The 23,684-nt window shown below is 37.1% G+C and overlaps 1 protein-coding gene across 1 annotated transcript in view; it reads left to right on the plus strand.

Annotated features, from left to right (window-relative positions):
* LOC119844686 overlaps positions 1-23,684 on the plus strand; it is a 72,949-nt gene that overhangs the window by 46,527 nt on the left and 2,738 nt on the right. Inside the window, exons 3-8 of the mRNA XM_043499679.1 lie at positions 5,901-6,079; positions 6,844-7,009; positions 8,928-9,089; positions 9,941-10,104; positions 14,379-14,549; positions 22,142-22,198. Of these exons, the coding sequence (XP_043355614.1) occupies positions 5,901-6,079; positions 6,844-7,009; positions 8,928-9,089; positions 9,941-9,954 (521 nt within the window). The 3' untranslated portion in view covers positions 9,955-10,104; positions 14,379-14,549; positions 22,142-22,198. The remainder of the gene's footprint in view (positions 1-5,900; positions 6,080-6,843; positions 7,010-8,927; positions 9,090-9,940; positions 10,105-14,378; positions 14,550-22,141; positions 22,199-23,684) is intronic.

Consider the following 23,684-nt stretch of genomic DNA (forward strand, 5'->3'; position numbering starts at 1 on the left):
AATCAGTTAGATCCTGAGCATGTGAGCAACAACAAGCCAGCCAGGCACCTGAGAGAGAGAATGCTTAGTACCACCTCAGAGCCCTGGCCCTCCCCGTCCAAAGTCCCATCTCCAGCCATGGCAACCTCTGATGCTTCAGAGGAAGAAGACAGGAAAAAAACAACCCAGAATACAGTTGTGGAGAATCCCTTCCTGGCCCCTGTGGCCAACTGAAACCCTGAATCATAGGCTTTTAGGAGCATAAGACATAAACCAGAAGTGAGACCCAGGACTGTTGATATAAAGCCTATTGACTTTATTGGAAAGACTATCATTGAATTCTGTGAGCTTTACATCAGGACCAAAATGGATCATGACAGAAATCACTTTGGAGCTTTCCTAATGCTCATCAATTGATTTAACTATGTGCTTTTACCCCTTATGATGTGAAATCAGCCCCTGAAGAGCTTGATCCTGCAAGGTGTTGAACACTTCAACTCCCATTTACTTTTAAGAAAATTAAAGTTAATCAGTCACCAATCCAGCATATAATTTAAGAACACATTTAACTTTCAGGATATGCTAGATTCCATTTGTCGTCTAACTCTGAACTCAGCCAACTAGAACCTATTTCTGATAAACACACATTTTTGAAAAAGTCCAAACGTTCTTATAAATTGGTGAAGAACATTACAGGGTAATATGTGGAAAAAGTTGTTCATCCACAAATGTACATTTACAGACTTGGAAATGCTTTGCTCTAATGGGGAAGATTTTCAAAAGTGGAAGTCAATGGGACTTGTGCTCCTAAGTACCTGGAGTACTTTTGAACATATCCCCATATGTCTTTAATGTACAGTTGTTGACAATGTTTGAAGCTGATATCATGAACTGCTTGCTAATATTTTATTTATTCTTTAAATTCTTGATTTTACAGATGTTTGTAACTACCTAACAAAAAAGTAATAGAAATAGAATACCTTTTAGTAGATAATTTACCTTAAGAATATATAACTTTTTATTGTTAATAATCGTCTAGTATAAAGTCCTCTGTTTGTTCATATTTCTCAGGCTTCAAGAGTCTGACTTTCTGTATGTACCTTGGATCCCATATAATTCCTCTACCATATTACCAAGTCCTACATCATTAAACTGTCCATTTGATCTATATATAAATGCACTTCATTATATCCCTGATAATGCAACAATAATAAAGGTAAACTTTGGTACAACTGTGGTTTCACATGTTAATTGATGTATAGATATTCACGTTATTTAATAAGGCCCCAGGAGACAATAGGGGCAGCAACATCTATGATGATGACATTTGCTGCTTCCAGTCCACCTTTTTGGCTTTCCCACTATCTCTTCCAGTGACCCCGAATAAACAATATCCAACAAGAGATGGCAACCTCATCCCATTACAATTAACCAATCAAAACACATTTTGGTGATTTAAACTATAAACATTTCCTACCATTCTCTAGAACCTTTCAGCTTTTTATGTGAACCACTGACTTTACCAGGAGTCTTCAAGATTTCTTATCACAGTACTTGTAACTTAAACAATTCAGGTTTCAGAGTAGCAGCCGTGTTAGTCTGTATCCGAGAGCTGTAGCTCACAAAAGCTTATGCTCAAATAAATTTGTTAGTCTCTAAGGTGCCACAAGTACTCCTTTTCTTTAACCGGTTTGTACCAGTATTTCTGTCTCCAACTTTCCTTATTTTTATAAACAATTTATACAATGGGGTGAGTCTGACTTTTCTTACATTGGATTACATAGAACATAGGGCCTCTGGACAGTGGAGTCTGGGCCTCTCCTTGTCCCATTGCTGCTGCTATTGGCTGTTGTTACTTATGCTTTGTTACATTGACTTCACTAGAAGCACTCCTGAAGTAAGGGCTGTTCATGTGAGAATAGTTTCACAGGATCGGGCCCCAACTTTGTAATAAAATTGGTGAAAAATCAGATAATCTGTGTAGTACATACTGTCCCTCAAGAAAGAACAATATCTTGCCTTACAGTTGAGGTAGTTATGTTAATTAGTTAAAAACTTCAATAAAATCTTGGCTCAATAAGTTATCTCTATTTATTACCTTTTAGTTGCCTATACAACAAGTGTTTGCATTAGGTTTCAGTTAATGCCTTGTCTGAGTTGTAAACTCCTTTCAGGCAGTCACCAGTCTAGTTAGGTGGACATGATGGGATCTAACTAGGAAATCTAGGCAGAGGTGATTCTTAAGTCCTCTAAAATTTATTTTTTTTATTACTGGTGGGGTTAAAAAGAATTTGATTCCAGACCTCAAAGACTTACTGCACCAGGCTTATTAAGGCTACCAAATCAGTCATCACATAGTTTTCCCCCAGGCAAAAAGTATTCTGTTTGGATCCAAGTCATTTTCAGGACTGAATAAAAATTGACCCCTCCGTCAATTGTGTTCTAACACAAATACGAAGCGTGGCCCTAATAAATATGTCTGAGCTATTTTAAAAAATAAGCAGACCACAAAGAAACACACCGCTGATGTTGATGGAAAGACTTTGTGCATAATACAGTGAAGAAATCTTTCAAGGACATATCCTAGAAAAAAAATACCAAGGCCAGGAAGAAGTTGCAGTGTCTGTTTTGTAGTAATGCTTGCATAATCCTTGAACTTCTCTTGTTTTAAACTTTGTTAGGTTGTGGGCACTTGAAATGATGTGACACACTCACTTACATCAGATGAGTCCCTTTTACTTTATTCTCTGCCCTTTTTTGGTCTTGAGCATACCTTCAACATGTCACACTCTTCAGGCTCATGTATTGTACAGTATTATGTTAATTACTCTGGAGAATTGCAGTGAATAGGGTTTTTCTGAAATAAAGGTTTCAAAGTCAAAATCTTTCCTCAGATTTTCATGCAAAATGCCTGTTCAAGTAAATGGAAGTTGCAAACATATATAAGGAATAGGACTGTCAATTAATCACAGTTAACTCATGTGATTAACTCAAAAAAATTCAGTCACCATTAATCGCAGTTTTAATCACACTGTTAAATACTAGAATACCAATTGAAATTTATTAAATATTTTTGGATGTTTTTCTACATTTTCAAATATATCAATTTCAATTACAGTGCAGAACACAAAGTGTACACTGCTCACTTTATATAATTTTTATTACAAATATTTGCACTGTAAACATGATAAAAGAAATAGTATTTTTCACACAAGTACTGTAGTGTGATCTCTTTATCATGAAACTGAAACTTACAAATGTAGATTTTTGTTGTTGTTACATAACTGCACTCAAAAATAAAACAATGTAAAACTTTAGAGTCTACAAGTCCACTCAGTCCTACTTCTTCTTCAGGGAATTGCAAAGAGAAACAAGTGTGTTTACATTTATGGGAGATAATGCTACCCTCTTCTTAATTACAATGTCACCTGAAAGCGAGAACACATGTTTGCATGGACTGTTGTAGCTGTTGTTGCAAGATATTTATGTGCCAGATGTGCTAAAGATTCATGTGCCTCTTCATGCTTCAGCCACCATTCCAGAGGATGTGCTTCCATTCTGATGATGCTTGTTAAAAAATAATGCGTTAATTAAATTTCTCACTGAACTCCCTGGGGGAGAATTGTATGTCTTCTGCTGTTTTACCTGCATTCTGCCATATATTGCATGTAATAGCAGTCTCGGATGATGACCAAGCACATGTTCATTTTAAGAACACTTTCACTGCAGATTTGACAAAACGCAAAGAAGGTACCAATGTGAGATTTCTAAAGATAGCTACAGCACTTGATCCAAGGTTTAAAAATCTGAAGTGCCTTCCAAAATCTGAGAGGGACAAGGTGTGGAGCATGCTTTCAGAAGTCTTAGAAGAGCAACACGCTTATGCGGAAACTACAGACCCCAAACCACCAAAAAAATAAAATCAACCTTCTGCTGGTGATATCTGACTCAGATGATGAAAATGAACATGTGTCGGTCAGCGCTGCTTTGGATCGTTATCAAGCAGAACCCGTCATCAGCATGGACGCATGTCCTCTGCAGTGATGGTTGAAGTGTGATGGGACATATGAATCTTTAGGGCATTTGACACGTAAATATCTTGTAATGCCGGCTACAACAGTGCCATGTGAACCTCTGGTCTCACTTTCAGGTGATATTGTAAACAAGAAGTGGGCAGCATTATCTCCTGAAAACATAACCAGACTTGTTTGTCTGAGCAATTGGCTGAAGTAGAACTGAGTGGACTTGTCGGCTCTAAAGTTTTACATTGTTTTATTTTTGACTGCAGGGATTTTTACATAATTCTACATTTGTAAATTCAACTTTTATGATGAACAGTTTGCACTACTTGTAATAAGGGAATTGAAAAATAGTATTTCTTTTGTTTTTTACTGTGGAAAATATTTGTAATAAAAATAAATATAAACTGAGTACTGTACAATTTGTATTCTGTGTTGTAATTGAAGTCAATATATTTGAAAATGTAGAAAACATCTACAAATATTTAAATAAATGCTATTCTATTATTGTTTAGCAATGCGATTAATTTTTGTAATCACTTGACAGCCCTAATAAGGAAGAATTTGGCTTTTGTGATTTAAAAATTAGGGCCAAAGACCTACAATTTAGGTTTCCAAAAAGGTTGTTTAGAAGTTTCTTTAGGTATTATTTTAGTATGCTACAATATTTCCAAATTAATTTTCGGTGTCCAAAAATACATAAAACAAAATTAAGTAATAATAATAATTAATAAATCACATTGAAAATTAACTTTTTCCTCCTAGGTAACAGGGCAAATCAAGAATTCAGGGCTGAATAGCTTGCCTGATATTATGGCATTTCCACTTCCTAATAGTTCATCTCGAAATCCAGAATTCCAGTACCGAATGGTCTTAAATGGAGATGATCCAAAAGTAATGGATATCAATACGTGTTCTTCTTCAAGTTTATACAGTGGATGTAGATTCTGGAGACCTTGTTATAATAGGTATATTAAGCAAGTATTATTACCTAGCCCTCTTTCTTTCCTCTGTCATTTCTCTTTGCTCCTCGCTATACCTTCCGATGTTTGTGTCTTCTAAAGTATAGAGCACAGAGCTTTATTTCATAGCACAATGCAAACTGTTGAAATGCACCTCCTAGGGACTCTGATGATCACTACTAGCAGAAGCCTGAGAATAAAGTAACAAAACCTTTTTTTTTATAAAGCATAGAAAATTAGTACAGACAAATATTTTAAACTGAAATGCAATTAAACCACAGTTTACAGAAATACTTCTAGTCTATACTTTGCAACTGGATTCAAAAGAATGGATCTTTAGATGATTGGTCAGCATATGGCAACTATAGTTTAATTTAGACAAATAAACAAGGAACTAAACCAGGGAATTATGTTAAAGGGAATAGCCTTCCAGTTTACTGATCAGGAGAAGGATTTGGAATGCGTTGTGAGAAAAATAATCAAAATTATCAGAGTAGTGCACAACAGCAGTAAAAAGAGGCAAAAAAGATGCTAGGTTATTGGATAAATCCATCTTACCTTAATCACATGAGTAGTTCCATTGACTTGAGGGAACTTAGAAAAGAGATATCTGTATTAGCAGATGGACAGAATACAAAACAAAAGACACTACTGCTGCTGCTTTAGGCACTTCTTATGTTTCGATCTGGAAAACCTGTGTAAGATGAAGCCTTGTCGGAGCCATCTTTTACAACATCCTATGAAAAGTCAGTCCCACTTTTGGATAATCAGGCACTTGTGTAGTTTCTCCATGGATCTAATCTTCTTCATCCATTCAGTTGTTAAGGGAAATATTGGAAACATTTAAGAGAAAATCACACACTCAAAACAAACAAATGCACTGTAAAATCTTTAGTGATCCCTAGTTCTCTGTAGTTTTTCCTCTGCTTTATATTTATAGGAAACACTGTGATACGTGTATTTAATGATGATGGGAAGCTAAACATAGGAGGATTTCAATTAAGATTGAGAGGAGGGATGCCAACCAAGGAACCAGCAGCTCTTACACCATCTGCAATAAATCACTATCCAGTCATTCCCTGCTGCACTATACTACTTCGATTGTTACCACATACTCAGGCAAGTATAGAGAGTTTCAGCCATAATAGTTATTCTATCTACTTGAAATGCATGCTGCACTGTGAAAATCAGTACTATAGCTTTATATAGATCAGAATTTAAAGGTGTGATGTTAACTCCTGTTGGCTAATGTGTGCTAATAAATACATTTTAAAATTCTAATCGAGGCAAAGCACACCCTTTTTAACATTTGCTAAATTAGTCGAGTTAAATCTGAAGGAGGAGCCTTAGAGGTGCCCTTGACCAGAGAAGCATGTGTTAGAAGCACGGGGCCTTGTCTACAATAGAGTTTTAAAATATTTTTATTACTACCTGCTAAAATCGTGCCTTTACATCTTGTTGTAGGCAAGAGAGTTGCATAACTGCTTGAAATCACAGACTTTGGGACTGAAGTGTACTATACCTAGATGTGGCAGAGTGTAAGTGCACTAACAAGTACCAAATACACAAGGGACTAACTCCATCTTCACCTTCCCCTCAATTTTCACAGATGTTCAAAGGAGGGGCTGTTAGAGGGGTTTTTGAGAGACAGAAAAGGAGATTCTGGAAGGCAGGGCTCTACATCCAAATGCTGAGAGCTGGGTGAATTCCAAAATCGAGAATCTTTGCTATGTATGGTTTTGCTTATAGCAAATTTATTTTTATTTATGCGGACAAAGATTTGCTACTGTTGAGATATCATTGCTGATTGCAGCTGTTTAATTTCTCCTGAGTCATCCCAATAGCTTACACCAGAACTCTGCAGTCTGACAGTGTTTTTACAGTTTTCAGTGCCTGCACCAAGCTACTTGATGGGATATTACTTCTCAAATGATGCTAAGCCCAGTAGTTCAGAGCTAGAGGTTATATCCAGCTTTCAAAATGACAACAGCTTCCCAAACCTTGTACAAGACATGGCAATACATTTAATTGACAAAGAACAAAGCAAAGGTATGAAAACTAATTATTGGTGCCTAATTCACAAATGCTCTTCCTGCTATTATTTGTTTTACAAACCATAATACAATATGATTATTTGTATATCTAAGCTCTGTTTATCATTTATTAACACTGAGCCAAATCTGTCCTCAGACCCTCACATGCAGCTCCCATGAATCCAGTACTAAAGGGAGATGCACATGGGTATCTGAGAGCAGATTTGGCATACTGTTTTTACTAAGTAACATGTGTATTTGTAGCTAATCAACTTATTGTTCCTAATTGATTAGGAAGCACTCAACAATAGTAGTTTCATATGGAAGTATTATTATTCCTGGGCGCTACCTAAAGGATGCATGGGCAAGGTAGAATTTAAAATAATCCTGCTTTGATTAATGTCACATTTACATTTAATCTTAATTTAACATCAATCCGTTAAAACAGTAAGGCTTTGTCTACTCTAGCACTTCTGTTGGCAAAATTTTTGTCGGTCATGGGTGTGAAGAAAACACTCCGCTACCGACATAAGTTTCTCCGACAAAGGTGCTAGTGCGGACAGTGATATGTCGGCGGGAGACGCTCTCCCACCATCATAGCTACCACTGCTCATGAGGGGTGGTTTAATTATGCCAAAAGGAGAGAGCTCTCCTGCTGGCATAGAGTGGCTACACAGGACACCTTACAGCAGCACAGCTGCAGTGGTACAGCTGTGCCACTGTAAGATCCATAGTTTAGACATTGCCTAAGAGTTCCTAATTTAAGTCTCCCGTATACACTGCAGCATGTACCTGTGTCCTAGTTTGAATGCATGTGAACTTGGCCAAGCACAAGCCCCTCCCAGAGTGCAGTCTGCAGAGTCCTGCTCCAGACCCAGGGTTGAGACACTGGATGGCATTTCAGGAGCACTGTCTGAGATGCAGAAGGTGGCGGGACTCAGTGTGGGGTTCATTAATGGCAGACTCAACAGACTGATGAATACTGCAATTGTTGGATTTTTTCGTGTATAGATTGGTGCAGAACAGCTAGCACAGCTAGTGGGACCACCATGTCGTGCAGACCTGGGATAATCAACAGTGGCAGTGGAGGGTTGTGAGGCCCTTAACACTGTGGTTTACCCACAGGTGACAGACATAAGAAATGTGCCTGAAATAATAGCTCTCTTGCAGAGAATAGGGTCTCCAAACCCCATTGCCCACCAGCAGGAGCCAATGAGTATGTCAGCTGAAAAGGTACTACTCCCAGTTTCCACAGGCCTTGATCAACCACAGAGGCAGATTCAGAAATGCCAGCATAGGAAGTATTGACTGTATTGTCAAGGTGCATGGTGCCAGATTGCTGAGATCATCTGGCATTTACCTTATTAGAGAAGAAGTGACCTTATTTCCTCCTCATAACATTATTTTGGTACAGGCACAAGAAAGTGCCCCATCATCACTGGTGCACTTATTCTCTTATTCTTCTATTATTCTCACAGCAAAATGACTGACCTAGTATTTTATAATTGGTTAATAACATAGTAGAAGCATCCTGATTGGTTGATAACTTAGACTGATTAATAATTAAATCACACAGTGTTTTAATGTCTTGTACTGCAGAGAGTTGCAGGAGACAAATTAAAGAGCCACTTGCAGTTCCTGAGCCTTAGTCTGAGTATCACTGAATTAGATGTTGTGAGTGTGGATAATAGGGAAGTACGGGCTAAAATGCATTGGATGACAAATGTAAAGCCCTCAGTCTAGACATATCTTTTGTTTTATATTTGGATACATGGTGTGGAACTTAAATGTTTAAATGGTTATTTTGGATGTGTATGTGCTGATTTAAGCATCAAAATGCAGAATTGGGCAATTTTTGTTCAAAAGATATTATCAAAAAAGGTATTTCATCAATTGCCAATTTATATATAAGATGTCAATGTTTGTTTCTGCAGTTACACTTGATCATTTGAAAGCCTGGTATGTGGAAAGGTTGGATGAAAAAAGACATTCACGACCAGAACACTTTCCAAAATATATCAATATACATCATGCAGTCCACTATCGGCAAGAAGCAGGCATACACATAAAGATCAAACAAGCCTTTGGACTTAAAGGTGATTACAAATACTCAAAGATTTTTATTTGTATTTTATTTCTTTTAATAAGCAATACTATTTAAAACAAAACAAAACTTTTCACTATGACCAAAATTCCCCGTGATGGTAAATGTACTTGTGATTTTTTTTGCAGGATCTATAAGTTTGCTCAGGTAGTTTGTGAAATGTCTATATTGAAAGTACCTCTGAACAATGTGTAGTAATAAAATAAAGTTGAATACTAAAGTAAAATAAAACAGTATTTCTAATTAACAGTATGATTGGAGAGAGAGAGAGAGAAATGTCATATGTATTTAAAAAATAGTTAGGATTTTGGGAGTTCTTATTCCCATCAACAATGATTTTCACAGATGAGGAACATAAAATCCATACACCTGAGCATTAAGGGGCAAATCCTCCATCCTACAGTAGTCCAAGGGAATCGGGTGGTTCTGCTCCATTGGGTGTATTCTGGAAGCCAGCGCAGAGAACCTGCACCATCATCATGTGGCAGAGCTGTGCTCCACAGGGGCTCCCAGATTCCCCGCAGGCAGGGTTTTTCTCTTTTGATGGGACCAATGAATCTGCAATTTTATTTAATGATCCATTGGCCATTTTCCCCAACTGCCTGAGGAAGCACCATTCCTGCCCCTCAACCTCCACTGTATTTTTCAACATATCACCTTATTATTTGGACTTTGATAAGTGGACAGGATTTGCCCCTAAAAGACCAGGTTGTCTCATTGACAATCTATCTGACTTAATGTAAAAGTTGTAAGTAGCAAAATAGTTACACTTCTTGGTATTTTAGATGCCTAGTCATAAATATGTACAAATTAATCTTCTGTGCTGCCTATTTTTTTATGCAGCTGGTGGATATTAAGTAAATGTGTTCGCCAGAGTTCTTCGGGGAGCTGCAAGCATGCATTTGCCTGAGTTACCTCAACAATGGGCAGGAGAAGAAAAATTTCTAACAAGCCAACTTGATTTCACAAGTCTACAGAGATCACCACGGTGGACTGATCCATCTGTGGTATGTAATAACTACCTCTTTGCATTTGCTCTCCACCAATTATCTATATCAAGAGAGAGAAGGATATTTACAGATATTTTTCATTTTTTAAATAATGAAAAAACAAACTTCTGTGAGATCTAAGGGTAATAGCTGAGCTGATAAACCCAAACTGTATAGGTATGGTTCAGCTTCTATGCCAGCTTTTATCTGGTATTTGAAATTTGATTGAGCAATTAGTATATAATATTTATAAGGAATGTCACATGATGACTGGCCCCTGTGATTAAAAATAGGTCCAGCTCCCCTGTGCCAGAGCAGGTGTGCCCTCAGTTGAACCAATTAAGGGACCATTGCAGGAGACCTTCTCTCCCTGCAGCTTCTCTCCACAGTTCCTCTTCTAGCCTTTTCTTCACTGAGCTCCCTCTGAACCTTTTAGAGTCCCTTAATTGGTTCAACTGGGGGAGTTTTTAATAGCAGTATAGATGGGGCCGATAGCACGGCCTATTGTTAAGGTTGCCAGACACTTCCCATTGTAAGACCCTGATTTCTCAGTGTGCACCTGCTCAATAGAGACTTACAGTTTAGCAGCTAAAATCTCAGAAGATTCCATCCTCACTGAGCGTGCTCCAGCCCTTCATATCTCCTATTTCTGACCAGATTGTGCATACTCCATCCCCTCACATATGACTGGACTATGCATGTGCCATCCCTGGCCTACAGGGGCAAAGAGGGACTTTCTCTTCATTCCAGCCCCGGTCTCAGGTTGGGCACCCAGAAAATGAGGAACACACAATTAGTGGCCAATTGTTGATAAGTTTGATTTAAGTGACCTGCCTACTATCACATAGGAATTCTGTGGTAGAGGAATGGATAGAATCCAGGACAGCATTCAAGTGCGTTAACCATGTGACTATACTGTCTCTTCCTGTAATCCCATGACTCATTTTCTACACACCTGTCAACTTCTTCAACAAATGAGGCAAGGGTCCTACACATAACAGTCTCTGTCACTACTCAAACTTGATTCATTGTCAGAGCAGGTGCATCCTGTGCACTGAATGGGGAGGAGGTCCTGTGGGAAAAAATTGTATGTGAGCATGTAATTAAAGGCTGTCTCATCATTAATATACACAAGGTGATCAAATTAAGTTTGTACAGGCAGTTCCTAACTTTCAGTTTTTGGCTTGCAATCTTAATGTTCTTTTCATGTAATTTTTTATATGTAATCTATATTTACAATATAAGAAAATAATTAAATGCAATAAATCAATATGCTTGATATCATTTAATTTCTGTAACCCAAAAGTTAACCCATTAGAAAATAGAGAGTGAAATTATTACTGCTCCTGCATGGTTCACTTGTAGGGGAAAGGAGGAGGTGAACAAAAACACTTTCTCCCTTCCAAGAGCAACCAAATGCTACATATCCATAATGCAGCTGTTTGTGCTGCATGAGCGAAAGCTTTGTGGTCCAGCTAGTACTACTGACATCATTACAAACTCCGGCTCAACAAGGTCTTGCCCCTTGCATACCAGCGAGTGCACCAGAAAGGGAGTAAGCACATGAAGCATATGTAGCAAGTGTATTGCTAAATATGTTTTCTCCATTGTGCCTGGAGGCATTATGGCTTACATAAGCATAATGCTGTTCTCTGCAACCACTGTTGTTCACACCACTCCAATGCTCCATTGGGTTTCAGAGACATAATTTAGCCCATTTTACATTCTCTTTACTTTGGCATCATACATCATTTGTGGATACTGTATCCACAACAAAAGATTTGCATTCTAAGTGGAGAAAAATGTCATAATTAGGCTCCCCATTTCCTCAAATGTATGAGGATTTTCTCTGCTACAGTTTGGAATTCTCCCTTCTTACATGTAGCAGTCTAGTTTCTACTAGACTACTAGTTTCTAGTATATCTACTGGAGTAATAAGGAGATATCTTCATATTCCTAAAGTCTCCTAACATGACTGGCACAATTAACAGTAGCAATTACAATTTACACTAGATTCCTGAGATCCAGTTTTTAATAGAATCTGCCCCCTCCCCCCCTCTCAAAAAACCCCTCACCTGGGGCTAAATATTGATTTTTCACAAATTTGTTTCAAAATTACAGGCCTAATCCTTGGCAATCTGTCTAAGCAGTTTTTGTACACCCATCTCTCTAGTGTCTAGTTGCCAAGTGAGCAAAGGGCTGGTTGGAAAGGCTTTCTTTGCTTGAATCTGCACTGAAAAACAACAGGACTGAGGAAACTAATCCATATGTCTGTAAAAAGAATGCATCCAATGAAGTGAGCTGTAGCTCAGGAAAGCTTATGCTCAAATAAATTTGTTAGTCTCTAAGGTGCCACAAGTACTCCTTTCCTTATGTCTGTGTTTCAGGAACAAGGCATCAGCATATTTTCATACCAAGGCCAACTGCTGTTAGGTACTGAGCAAGCGTAATGGATATAGTTCGTAGCTCCCGCATTTAATGGGATTTGAGTTCCATGGATCCACTATGTGCATGTACCCACTGGCCTCACCCATGTTTGCAAGAGAGACATACATTTCCTCCCTTTAGAGATCTGCTGTGGTAATTGCTTCCACCGTACACAGGAGTTGTGATGTGCTCCTGTGTAGGTTCTCTACAATCTAGACCAGCCAGTACAGCTGAAACTCACTGTTTTCATTGTCCTTGGGCATTGTGTTAAAGGAATAATTATACAGTTTAAATATTAAACAGCAAAGTTTTTCTTTTATTGTTAAACCAATTTTAAACTAGAATAAAACTGAGTTACAGTCTCTGGCATCGCGTTCTGAGACTGCTGGCACTGTCAGGAGAAGGCTCAAAAATGCAGATATGAATCAAAAATGTTACTTTCAAATACAGTTTAGTTAAATGATAAACTCACCTTCCCTTATGGACTCCCAGACATTGCAAAGAGCAAAATGGATACCACTTTCTTTTAAACAATTCAAAAGCCGGTTTTTGTTCAATGTATGATTTGGAGTATAATGGAATTGAAAGTTGTGTGCCTTTTTCTCATAAATTATTGTTGTTTAATTGTGCTATATTTGCTTTCATTGTCCTTTTGATTTATTTAAGTTCATTAAACTTCTAATGAAATTGACTGAATTTTACCAGTAAATTATTACTTTATGAATAAAATAAATCAGTAGTGGATGCATTGGTTTGTACTGAATTGCTTATTTTAAAGGTCATTTGAACTTTCACTTTACTGGGGGAAAAATAAAACTGGCCTTCAGGAATGGATTTTATGGCTATAGTAATAACCTTTCAAATCACGATTAGCAGCATATTTCAGAATTAGAACAATACTGTGTTTCACTACAAAAAGTTAGATAAACCAAAATATGAAAAACTGCTCTCCAACTTCTGTATATATTCTAAACCTCCCTATAGGATCGAATTCCCCTCATTCAGTGTTACATAGAGTGTTAACAATTAAGGAGAACTCTTTTCTAAAACACACTGCACAGATCTTAATGTTTATGATACCCATGAAACTTAAAAACATCTGTTCTGCAGAGAAATACCTATTAACATACACTTAACTGCTGAGAATTGTCTCTCAAGTTAAGGGGCAAAATCTCAATCAGTTGCCTCACAGGAGTTAGCTAAGCAGTGGTGATTTCATGAAGTGGTAAGGAGGCATTTTTTAGCTCTTTTGGTTGTCAAAAACTAGTAATTTCTCACTGTTCAATTGCAAGTTTAAAGTGACAAATAACCTGGATGATTTCATCCATTAATTCAAAGCACAGTGTTGAGAAATAGTCACATTTGTGGCATGTAAGTTTTGGAGGGTGCTTTTTTTTGTTGTTGTTCCGTAAATTTGTTTTATTAACAATGCAGAAAGAAAGTTTTCAGTAGACACTTAATAACATTTCTCATATACATTCTGTACCGATGTTTATGCATCTTCACAGAAGAATATTTATGTACTATCAGCTCCCCATGGTTTTTCCATTTGTGTGTTTGGTTGGTAAAAATTATATTATTCTTTTTCTTTTTGAATTCAGGTTTCCTCCTGTGATATCCATCACTAAATTGTACTGTCAAAGAGCTAATTAAATCTGGTTATGTTAACTTTACTCAGTGGTTAGAAGCAGACACCCAGCCCTCTAAAGAAGAGTTCAGTGAAGTGTAATATTTTTGAGTGGAACATCTTGAGACATTTCTCCTTTTCATATTGCTTTATTCTACCTTTAGTTTTCTTTGATTCAATTTTTTTTTGTTTTTGTTAAGTTAGGTGCCTCTCTTAAAATTTCTGTATTTTGTTCTAGGTGTTACACCCTTATCTTGATGATCATAGTCTGCTTTTAATTCAAATATTTGGCCTGCATGCTATTTATGTTCTGGATCCAAGTGGACAGAGACCAGTCCCACCCTGGTCAGATCCTGGAGCTTAATAAACCGTCACAGTTAGGCTGGACTGCTGTTCCACTCTTTGACAGGTAAAGTGAAAAATATATACTGCTTTTTATCGTTATGAAATATATGCCAATAGTCTAAAGTTTAACATGTTTTTGTTGGACCTGCAAACCTCTTCAAAAATTGACAAGAATTGCAGTTCATGCAGTTCACCCAATTTATGGATTGTTTTTTCATGCTTGAGAACTTCACACAGGTGTTTTGTGAGGGGAAAATGACAGGGAAGAAAGAAGATCTTGTGGTTGAGGCACTAGAACAGGACTCTGGAGATTTGGGTTCAATGCTCAGCTCTGCCACAGTCTGCCTGTGGGGCCTTGAGCAAGTCATATACTCTTTATGCCTGAGTTCTCTATCTGCAAAATGAGAATATTATTATCTCACCAGGTGTTCTGAGTTGCCATGCCAACATTGACCTTTGTAAACCCAAGCCCACTTAACTTTCTTGATTTATGTTGTTGTTGAAGAAGGAAGAAATTTCACAACCTCTGGAGGAATTAAAGTTCCCACAGAGAAATCATTGATCTGGCCCTTTTGTGTTTCTGCAATGGCATTGTAGAATTCCTGCTCTCCATTAGCCTGTCTTGAAGCTTAGGTTTTAACTTAAACTCTTCAGATTTTCAGTGAGATGGGGGTTATACTGTTTATCAGCACTTCTGTCCACTGACAGGGGAAAAAAATCCTAAATATCTAAATTAATGGATTTTTAAAAATATTAAAATTGCAGAATGTTGGGCTTCTGTGACAAGAAAACATTAATAACTAGATGTAGATTTTAAAAATGAGATTACATTGATTATTTCCAAAGTCACATTGTCTAGTGAATCTGCCCCTTTTTAAATTAAGATGATAATATATGAGCTAGCTGCAGGAGACCCTAACCTTGAGATCCATTTGAATAGTATTTCAGAGTGAGAGTTGTGTAGAGCATAGCATGTCCATATCCTCTTTGGAACACTTAAACCAATGCCGAATAATGAGATTTTAAAGTATGAAATTGTATTCTGTAACTTTGCAGTGAATGACATTTGTATAGACCCAAAGGCTTCCTTCGTAGAAGGCTCTCTTAAAATAATTCTTCATCATTGAATTTTTTTTATGGTTTGGTATGCATAACCAACCATTCTGTATATTCAGACTACCTTTGTTACAGAAGTGAAAATATCTTTGGTAAATTGCAGAGCAGCTTATAAATTTCAGGAAAGCATGAACCCCTACTCTATTTTTGGTAGGAAAACTACCAGGTATCTTTACAGATGATCAAAACATCTACTTTTGAGCAATAAGCAAGTTATTGAGAGAGCAAAAGAGGTACTTTATTGATCTGGCTGCTACTGTTTGGAGCTCAAAATGCCACTGCTTTATATCCAGCGTCTATTCCTAAAGGTCATCTGGTGAAAGAATTACTTCCCAGGTGAAACACAAAAATTTGAGAGAGTATATAGTACAAAACACAATTGCAACCATAGTGTTTGCCTGAGACAAACAAGGTTATGGGACCCCCTAAACTACTCCTTTTGAAAACTTATCCATTTCTTGTAATGGCTCAAGTTAGTTCTCTTGAACTGATGCCATAAGGTTTTGCATTTTTCATATAAAATTATTTACTTCTGTGTACATCCTGAAAAAAATCTGTGTGTGTATGTGAATTGTGGGGTTTGTGCAAATGAAAGACTGTAGTCAAGCAAAGTTTTAGTTCTGATCCTAGTCCTCTGCATATTAAAAGGAAACACTTTAGGTGATTTTATGATGTGTACAAATGTTAAGTTGATTAGTCTTTACAATTAAGGTAGGGACATCATCACTGGAGGCAGGATGTGTATGAATACAAGTACATGTTCTTCTCCCCCCGTTCCCTTCCTACTGCTCTCCCCATTTTCAGAATTAAAAACAAGATATGTACAGTCTTTATTGTCTTATCACTGTCTTTTTACAGTGTCTTCTACCCTGTTTCCAATTCTCACTTTTTTTACTTTTTTTTTGTTCGTGTAGTTTTTTGGGGGGTTCTGTATTTTTTATCTTTTTATTTCTTTTTCTCACCTTGATATGTGCTTCTAGCTCTTCACTTTCCTGTTTCAACCTATCTCTGCATGCATACACTGAATGTTCCCCTCCTTCAAACTCAGTCTCCATTTCCATTCCTCTTCTACTCCAGTCTTTATATACCTTCTTTCCCTTTGTCTCATATTATTCCTCTATCTCTTTCACCATTTTTAGCTTTCCCTACTCAACAGTTCTTTTCTTTTTCCCTACGTGGCTCCCTTCATCCCCCTACATATTGCATTTTGGCTTGAAGAGTGACAAGCTGAATGAGGATATGAAGCTAGGTCTTCATCTTAAATAATGCATAATACTTCAGTACCTAGCTTTATTCCTTTTATGTTTGTTCAGTATTTATTCCCATTTTTCTTGGAGACAAATCTGCATCTAAAATATGCTGTTGGATTCTTCAAGGTCATAGATTGGATTCTTGTAACAGGCCTGTGGCAAGAAGAAGGTAGAAAGGAAGGAAATTTCTGTTTAGCAGGTTGAAACAACAACCACCTCCAAACCAATTTTTTTTAAAAAAACTCCGCATTGGAGTTGGTTCATCATCCTTCCAGCTGGAAGCAAGATGTTCTAATGGGTAGTCACAAGCTGTTACATTTTGAGGGGCTGTAAAGAAAGGCAGGGAGTAAGGCTGAAGTTATCCTATGAATTGTGTGTTTCTTTGTGGGATACAGTTAAAATAAACCAACAACATAAAAGATTAATTATATAAAACTTTAATATAAAGCTGTCTGCTGTAATTGTGATTTTATTTCTTTCTTTTGGTTGTCAAATATTTGTGCTTTTTTTTTTTTAAGTTTTGGTTTTTTTGGATCTTTCCAAACATTATAAAACATGTACAAAGAGTAGTAAATTAATTTGCATAAAATTGACTGCAAAGAGCAATTAGTCCTTCATTAATATGCAAATCTGGTCCAGTGGAAATACATCTATATATGAGGCTTAAATATGCAAGTCAGTCTTGCTGTGCTAGAAACCCAGGTGCTTTTATTTACTTTGAAATTGAGGGATTTGGTTAATGATGTTGTTGACAGGAAAACTTGAATAAATTTGATGATCATGTCTTTCATATTAGATGAGAACCACAGAAGAAAATTACCAAGTAAAATACCAATTTTATTTGGTAATTTTCTATTACCAATCTAGTAACAAAATGTCAAATACAAAGTATTAGAGTTAGATTTCTTAATGTAGTTAACTTGAAACTTAAAATGTTCCCCAAAGATAAAAGCAATTTTTCTTAAACTTTGGTTTTCCAGAGGGTAAAGACATCTGCATAAACTGTATGAATAGCATGCTGGCTGGCAATTTAATATTAGAAAGTTAAATCAGTTGGTTGTTTCATTTGGAGAGAATATATAAACCTGGGAAATATAAAGCAGGAGCTTTGGAAATGGCAGTCATCATTCAGCAATGGGCATAGTGTTAAATGCCTTTTTTGTTACAGTTTTCACCAAAAAGGATCGCACAACTAATGTAGTGTACATCAGTGTAAATGGAACAGGATCTGAGGTTAAAATAGGGAAAGAACAAGTTAAGAATTACTTTAGATAAGTTGGATGTCTTCAAGTCATCAGGGCCTAATAAAATACATCCTAGAATACTTAAAGAAATGGCTGAAGAGATCTTTGAGCCTTAGCAATTATCTTTGAGAATTTGTGGAAGATGGGAAAGATCCCAGAGGACTGGAAAAGTGCAAATATAGTACCTATCTATAAAAAGGGGAATAAGCACCACCCAGGGACTTATAGAACAGTCAGTGTCACCTCAATACCCAGAAAGATAATGGAGCAAATAATCAAGCAATCAATTTGTAAGCACCTAGAAGATAATAAGGTGATAAATAAGAGTTAACATGGATTTGTCAAGAAAAAATCACATCAGACCTACCTAACAGACTTCTTTGAGAGGGTGAAAAGTCTTGTGCATAGGGGAGAAACAGAAGATATGATATATCTTGAATTTAGTAATGTTTTTTTATACTGTCTCACGTGACCTTCTCATAAACCAACTAGGAAAATATAGCCTAGATGAATCTTAAATAAGATGAGTGCACAACTGGTTAGAAAACCATACTCAGAGAGTGGTCATCAATGGCTCACAGTCCAGTTGGAAGGGCATATCAAGTGGGGTCCTGCGGAGATCTGTTCTGGGTCCAGTTCTATTCAATATCTTCATAAATGATTTGAATAATGGCATGGAGAGTACACTTATAAAGTCTGCAGATGATACCGATCTCAAAGAGGTTACATGCACTTTCAAGGAGAGGATTAGAATTCAAAATGATCTTGACAAACTGGAGAAATGATCTGAAATAAATAGGATGAAATTCAATGAGGATAAATGCAAAATACTACCCTTAGGAAGGAATAATCAATAGCACAAATACAAGATTGGCAATGACTGCCTAAGAAGGAATACTGCAGAAAAGGATCTGAGGGTTATAGTGGATCACAAACTATATATGAGTCGTCAATGTAATATTGATAAAGCAGACATAATTCTGGGATGTATTAGCAGGAGTGTTATAAACGAGACATGAGAAGTAATAATTCCACTCCACTTAGCACTGATAAGGCCTCAAATGGAGTGCTGAGTCCAGTTCTGGGTACCATGTCTCGGGAAAGATGTGAACAAATTGGAGAAAGGCAAGAGGAAAGCAACAAAAATGATTAAGGGTCTAGAAAACATGACCTGTGAGGAAAGATTGAAAACATGGTGTTTGTTTACTTTGGAGAAGAGAAGACGTAGGGGTGACATGATAACAGTCTTCAAGTATGTAAAAGGTTGTTCTAAAGAGGAGGGTAATAAATTGTTCTCATTAGCCATTGAGGACAGGACAAGAAGCAATGGGCTTAAATTGCAGCAAGGGTGATTTAGGTTAGACATTAGGAAAAACTTTCTTACTATAAGGGTACTTAAGCCTTGCAATGGGCTTCCAAAAGAGGTTGTGGAATCCCCATCGTTGGAGGTTTTTAAGAACAGGATGGACAAACACCTGTCAGGGATGGTCTAAATAACACTTAGTCCTGCCTCAGTGCTGGGGACTGGACTTGATGACATCTCGAGGTCCCTTCACTCCTACATTTATATGATTCTATGATTGTTTTCCATTCAGTAGCAAAGCCAGGTTGGGCAGGAGTGGAGCTGGGGAAGGGGTGATGGGTCGGTTATACCTATTGGCTTGAAAAGGAGCAATATGTACACCAAAAGGTGGCCAGGGGGCCAGTCACCCCCTGCCCTCCTATTAGCTTTGCCACTGCTTCTATTAATTATGTAGAAAGCTTTTACAAGACTAAGTGCTAAGGTCTTTGCTCTTAGCTTACAAAGCCTGATTAGGAACCCTCTAAACCCACAGCCATAAGTGGATCACCTACATTAATTTACAAACATCATATTTTATATATTTCAAATTTATAAAACCTTAACTGTTTCTTTTACTGCCATACTGTAACACAGATTGGTGTGGAGATGCAGGGCTTTGTCTTTCCCAGAGATCTATCATGTAATGCTCCCCCCCTCCCCCCAGCATGTGTTTTCCACAACCCTTTTGAAGCACCATGTATCCTCCCATTGTTGTTAGTTAATGTCACAGCATCCATCATCTTTCTGGGTGAAGAGTATATGGGATTCCCTTTTGGAGTCTATCATTGCTCCTTAATTACCTAGAGGGGATACTGCTGATTGATACAAAGTACTCCTCCTTTTTTTCCCTCTCACCCGCTTTCCTTGCAGATCTCTCAGGACCAAATTTAGCCTTGACATAAATGGTCTCTTGGTCACTAACTTCAGTTGTGCTCACTTACACCAGAGCTGAATTTGTTTCCCATTCTCACATGTTTGGGAAAGTGATACTTTTAAAATAACAGAGAAATGCAGCTTAAATGGAGTCGACTGTATTGCAGTTTGTAAAGCTGTGTAATTGTAAATATCCGAGGACAAGTTAACAGATTATGCTGCTCACAGAACTGCAGTTTGATTCCTGTGAATTCTTGGCACAGCTGTTTGGTATATAAATCCTAACAGTGGTGAATTCTAAATCCTTGATGTGCTGTACTAGGCAAAAAGTCTTTAGAGTAGTTTAAGGAAAGAAAAATGTACTAGGGTATATATTGAAGTTGGCTCTTTAGCTCATCACAGTGATATTAAATATTGCAGGTGGGTCCAGAAGCAGGGAAACCTAGAGAGAGAATTGAACATTCAGGGTTGAGACTAGTTGTCTATGATTGAAGAACCTACTCACTTGAAAACGGTGGAATTAAAATAAAAAATAATTTTGAGACAACCAGAAACGTTTTAGTTGATGAAAAATGAATTTTTTTTGGTTTGACAAAACATTTTGAAACAATTAGTTTCAATTTGCATCAAACAATATTTTTTGGGGGGAGGGGAGATTGTTCAGTTCTACCCCGAACTGAAAAATCTATTTTGTGCTCCGCTCCAGTTACAAGCACATCTTATTTTATTTATTTTGTTACCCTTTAAGTAACACAGATGAGTCATATGTTGCATACAAGAATTCTATAAAATCTTTAGAGGGAAATCCCTGAAATCCAGAACTGAATAATCCTCAGAATGGAAGCCACTTGAAATTTTGACTAGGTTACTCAAAAACATATCCTTCCTGACTCTCTTAATTGCAATATTCAAAGGCAAGAATCAAGAATTGTATGCAATAGCAATATTACTTATTTTCTTAATATTATATGTCACAGTCCATGTTCAAAGCCCTTTACAAACTTTTCTAATTAGCCCACATAGCACCCATGTGAAATATTGTCTCCATTTAACAAATGAGGGAAAAAAAGATGTAGGGTAACTTACCCAAGGCCAGAGACGGTTGCAGTCTTGGAGCCAGGATTAGAACTCCAGAGTTACTGATCCCAGTACTTAAACTGCTTAATAACATCATCTGAAATTGAATGCTCCCAGCCAAGAGCAGAGAAATGTACAGTTTTTGACTCCCAACTGTTTAGTAGTTTTCACTAACTTTGAAAACTAATTTTAGATCTCACCACTCAATCGCAATAATCATGAGTGCCTCAATTTCTCATTTCATCTAGTTGACAGAAGGGAAACCCCACTTGCTAGTATGTCTCAAAAATATTAAATCAATAGACATCTCGGCATAATAGTAATAACTTGAAGGTATCTCCTGCTACCTTTATAACCTTTAATATCCTAGATTAATAAACACTTCAGCCTTCTGCCTTCGAGTTTATTATAGATAGATTTCAGAGTAGCAGCCGTGTTAGTCTGTATTCACAAAAAGAAAAGCAGTACTTGTGGCACCTTAGAGACTAACAAATTTATTTGAGCATAAGCTGAAGTGAAGCTGTAGCTCACGAAAACTTATGCTCAAATAAATTTGTTAGTCTCTAAGGTGCCACAAGTACTCCTTTTCTTATTATAGATAGATAATCTCAGTAACACAAAAACTCTTCAGTTATCATCTAATTACACTTCAGTTCTTCATATGCAGTAATAGGGACTCTATTAATAGTAAAATTATGAGGGAGAAACAGATATGGCCTGTTTTGTCCATTCTTTGTCCTTGTTTCCTTTGCAGTGACTATGTGAGGAGTGGTGTGCACAGTGCTCCATTGTTTAAGGTTCTCCAAGTGCAGTAAGTATTCTGGATGAAGATGAGATTTTTTTTCCTTCTGACAAACTGGAAAGAGAGGGGAAACGTAGTGAATTTTAATACTCTTGAAAGGGAAAGACTGATATACTAATGATGGACATGGAACTGTTCATGTAAATCTTTATTCACACAATTTAACTGAAAATGATGGTGGTTCGGTTAACTAAAGTTTCCCTAATCCATTCCCCTTAATGGTTCCTGGAAATACCACAGAGAAAAGTACCAGTTTATTTGCAGAAGTTCATTACTTCCCAGAGTTCACATGTGCAGTAAATTGAAAATACACAAGGTGCAAGGCAGTGGAGAATTGGGACGTAAATGCACATACTCTGTGTTTATTTTCTAGGCACTGCCTTTATCCATCAAAGTGACACACCCCTGTATATGCATATGCACATGACCCCTGTGGGTCCTGCCATAGCTGGCAGAATTGATTTTATTTTGTCCTTCCATATGATGTAATTCAGCAACTGGCATTTGCAGGGCCAAATGTCAATGGAATGCCTTGCTCTCTTGTCTTTTATATGACCTCTTGAGTGTATCTACAGCAAGCTATTATTGTGGCTATGGAACTGCCTGTATATCTGGTGTTGGGCTAACCTCCATTTCCATCATGGGAAGACTGAGGACTTGCTGGGAACAACTGCCTCTGAATTAAACAATCATGACAGTATTTTTTATTCTGCCATAGTAGTGGATGATCAGCCTCCTTTGAGACGACAAATATTAGTGAACTGGCCAGCAGGAGGCACTAAAAAGCAGCAGTTGCTATTTGTCTGCTGCTTATTCTAGACCTCAATCTTGTCACCTCCCTGGTAGTGGTTTGCAGAACAAGACATGGCGATGTTCCTTGTTCTGGGTTTCCAGTATTTTCTAAAGATATTATTGGTTTGATTCTGTAAGTAATCCCATTGATTTAATTGAAGGACCATTCACACGAACAAGGATTATTTCTGTGAGTAAATATTGCATGCCTGGGTTCCAAACTTTTATAAAAAGGTAAGATAAATTGTGGTACAACACATTTTTATTGTATGAAACAAATTAAGCTTCAAAATTTTGAAAGATGTTATCAGTCCAGTATCAAGAAATTTGCCTTTTGAGATTGAACCCTCTCTCACTGCCTCTGGTATGATGGGGTCTAATATAATTTGTGCAGATGGAACTATACATTCATTCCATTGGATTAAATAGCAAACATCTGCAAAGCATCATTATATTTATGAGATACTGCTCTAGTACACTTTTTTATTGCCCTGGATTTATATCTGTGGTGTTAAATAAAATCTGCTGATTTCAAAATTTGAGGCAGTGTTTTGTTTCTCGCTGCTATTGATACAAACGTGTAAATCGCTATGCCCAAAGAATTGCAGAAGAAGTTAGTTTAGGTTCCTGTATATGCTATAGCACCAAACTGTTGTGGCATTAGGGTCCTTTTTGTAAGCTATAAAATTAAGAAACATGGTAG

Source organism: Dermochelys coriacea, chromosome 17, assembly GCF_009764565.3.
Source record: "Dermochelys coriacea isolate rDerCor1 chromosome 17, rDerCor1.pri.v4, whole genome shotgun sequence".
Lineage (NCBI taxonomy): Eukaryota > Metazoa > Chordata > Testudines > Dermochelyidae > Dermochelys > Dermochelys coriacea.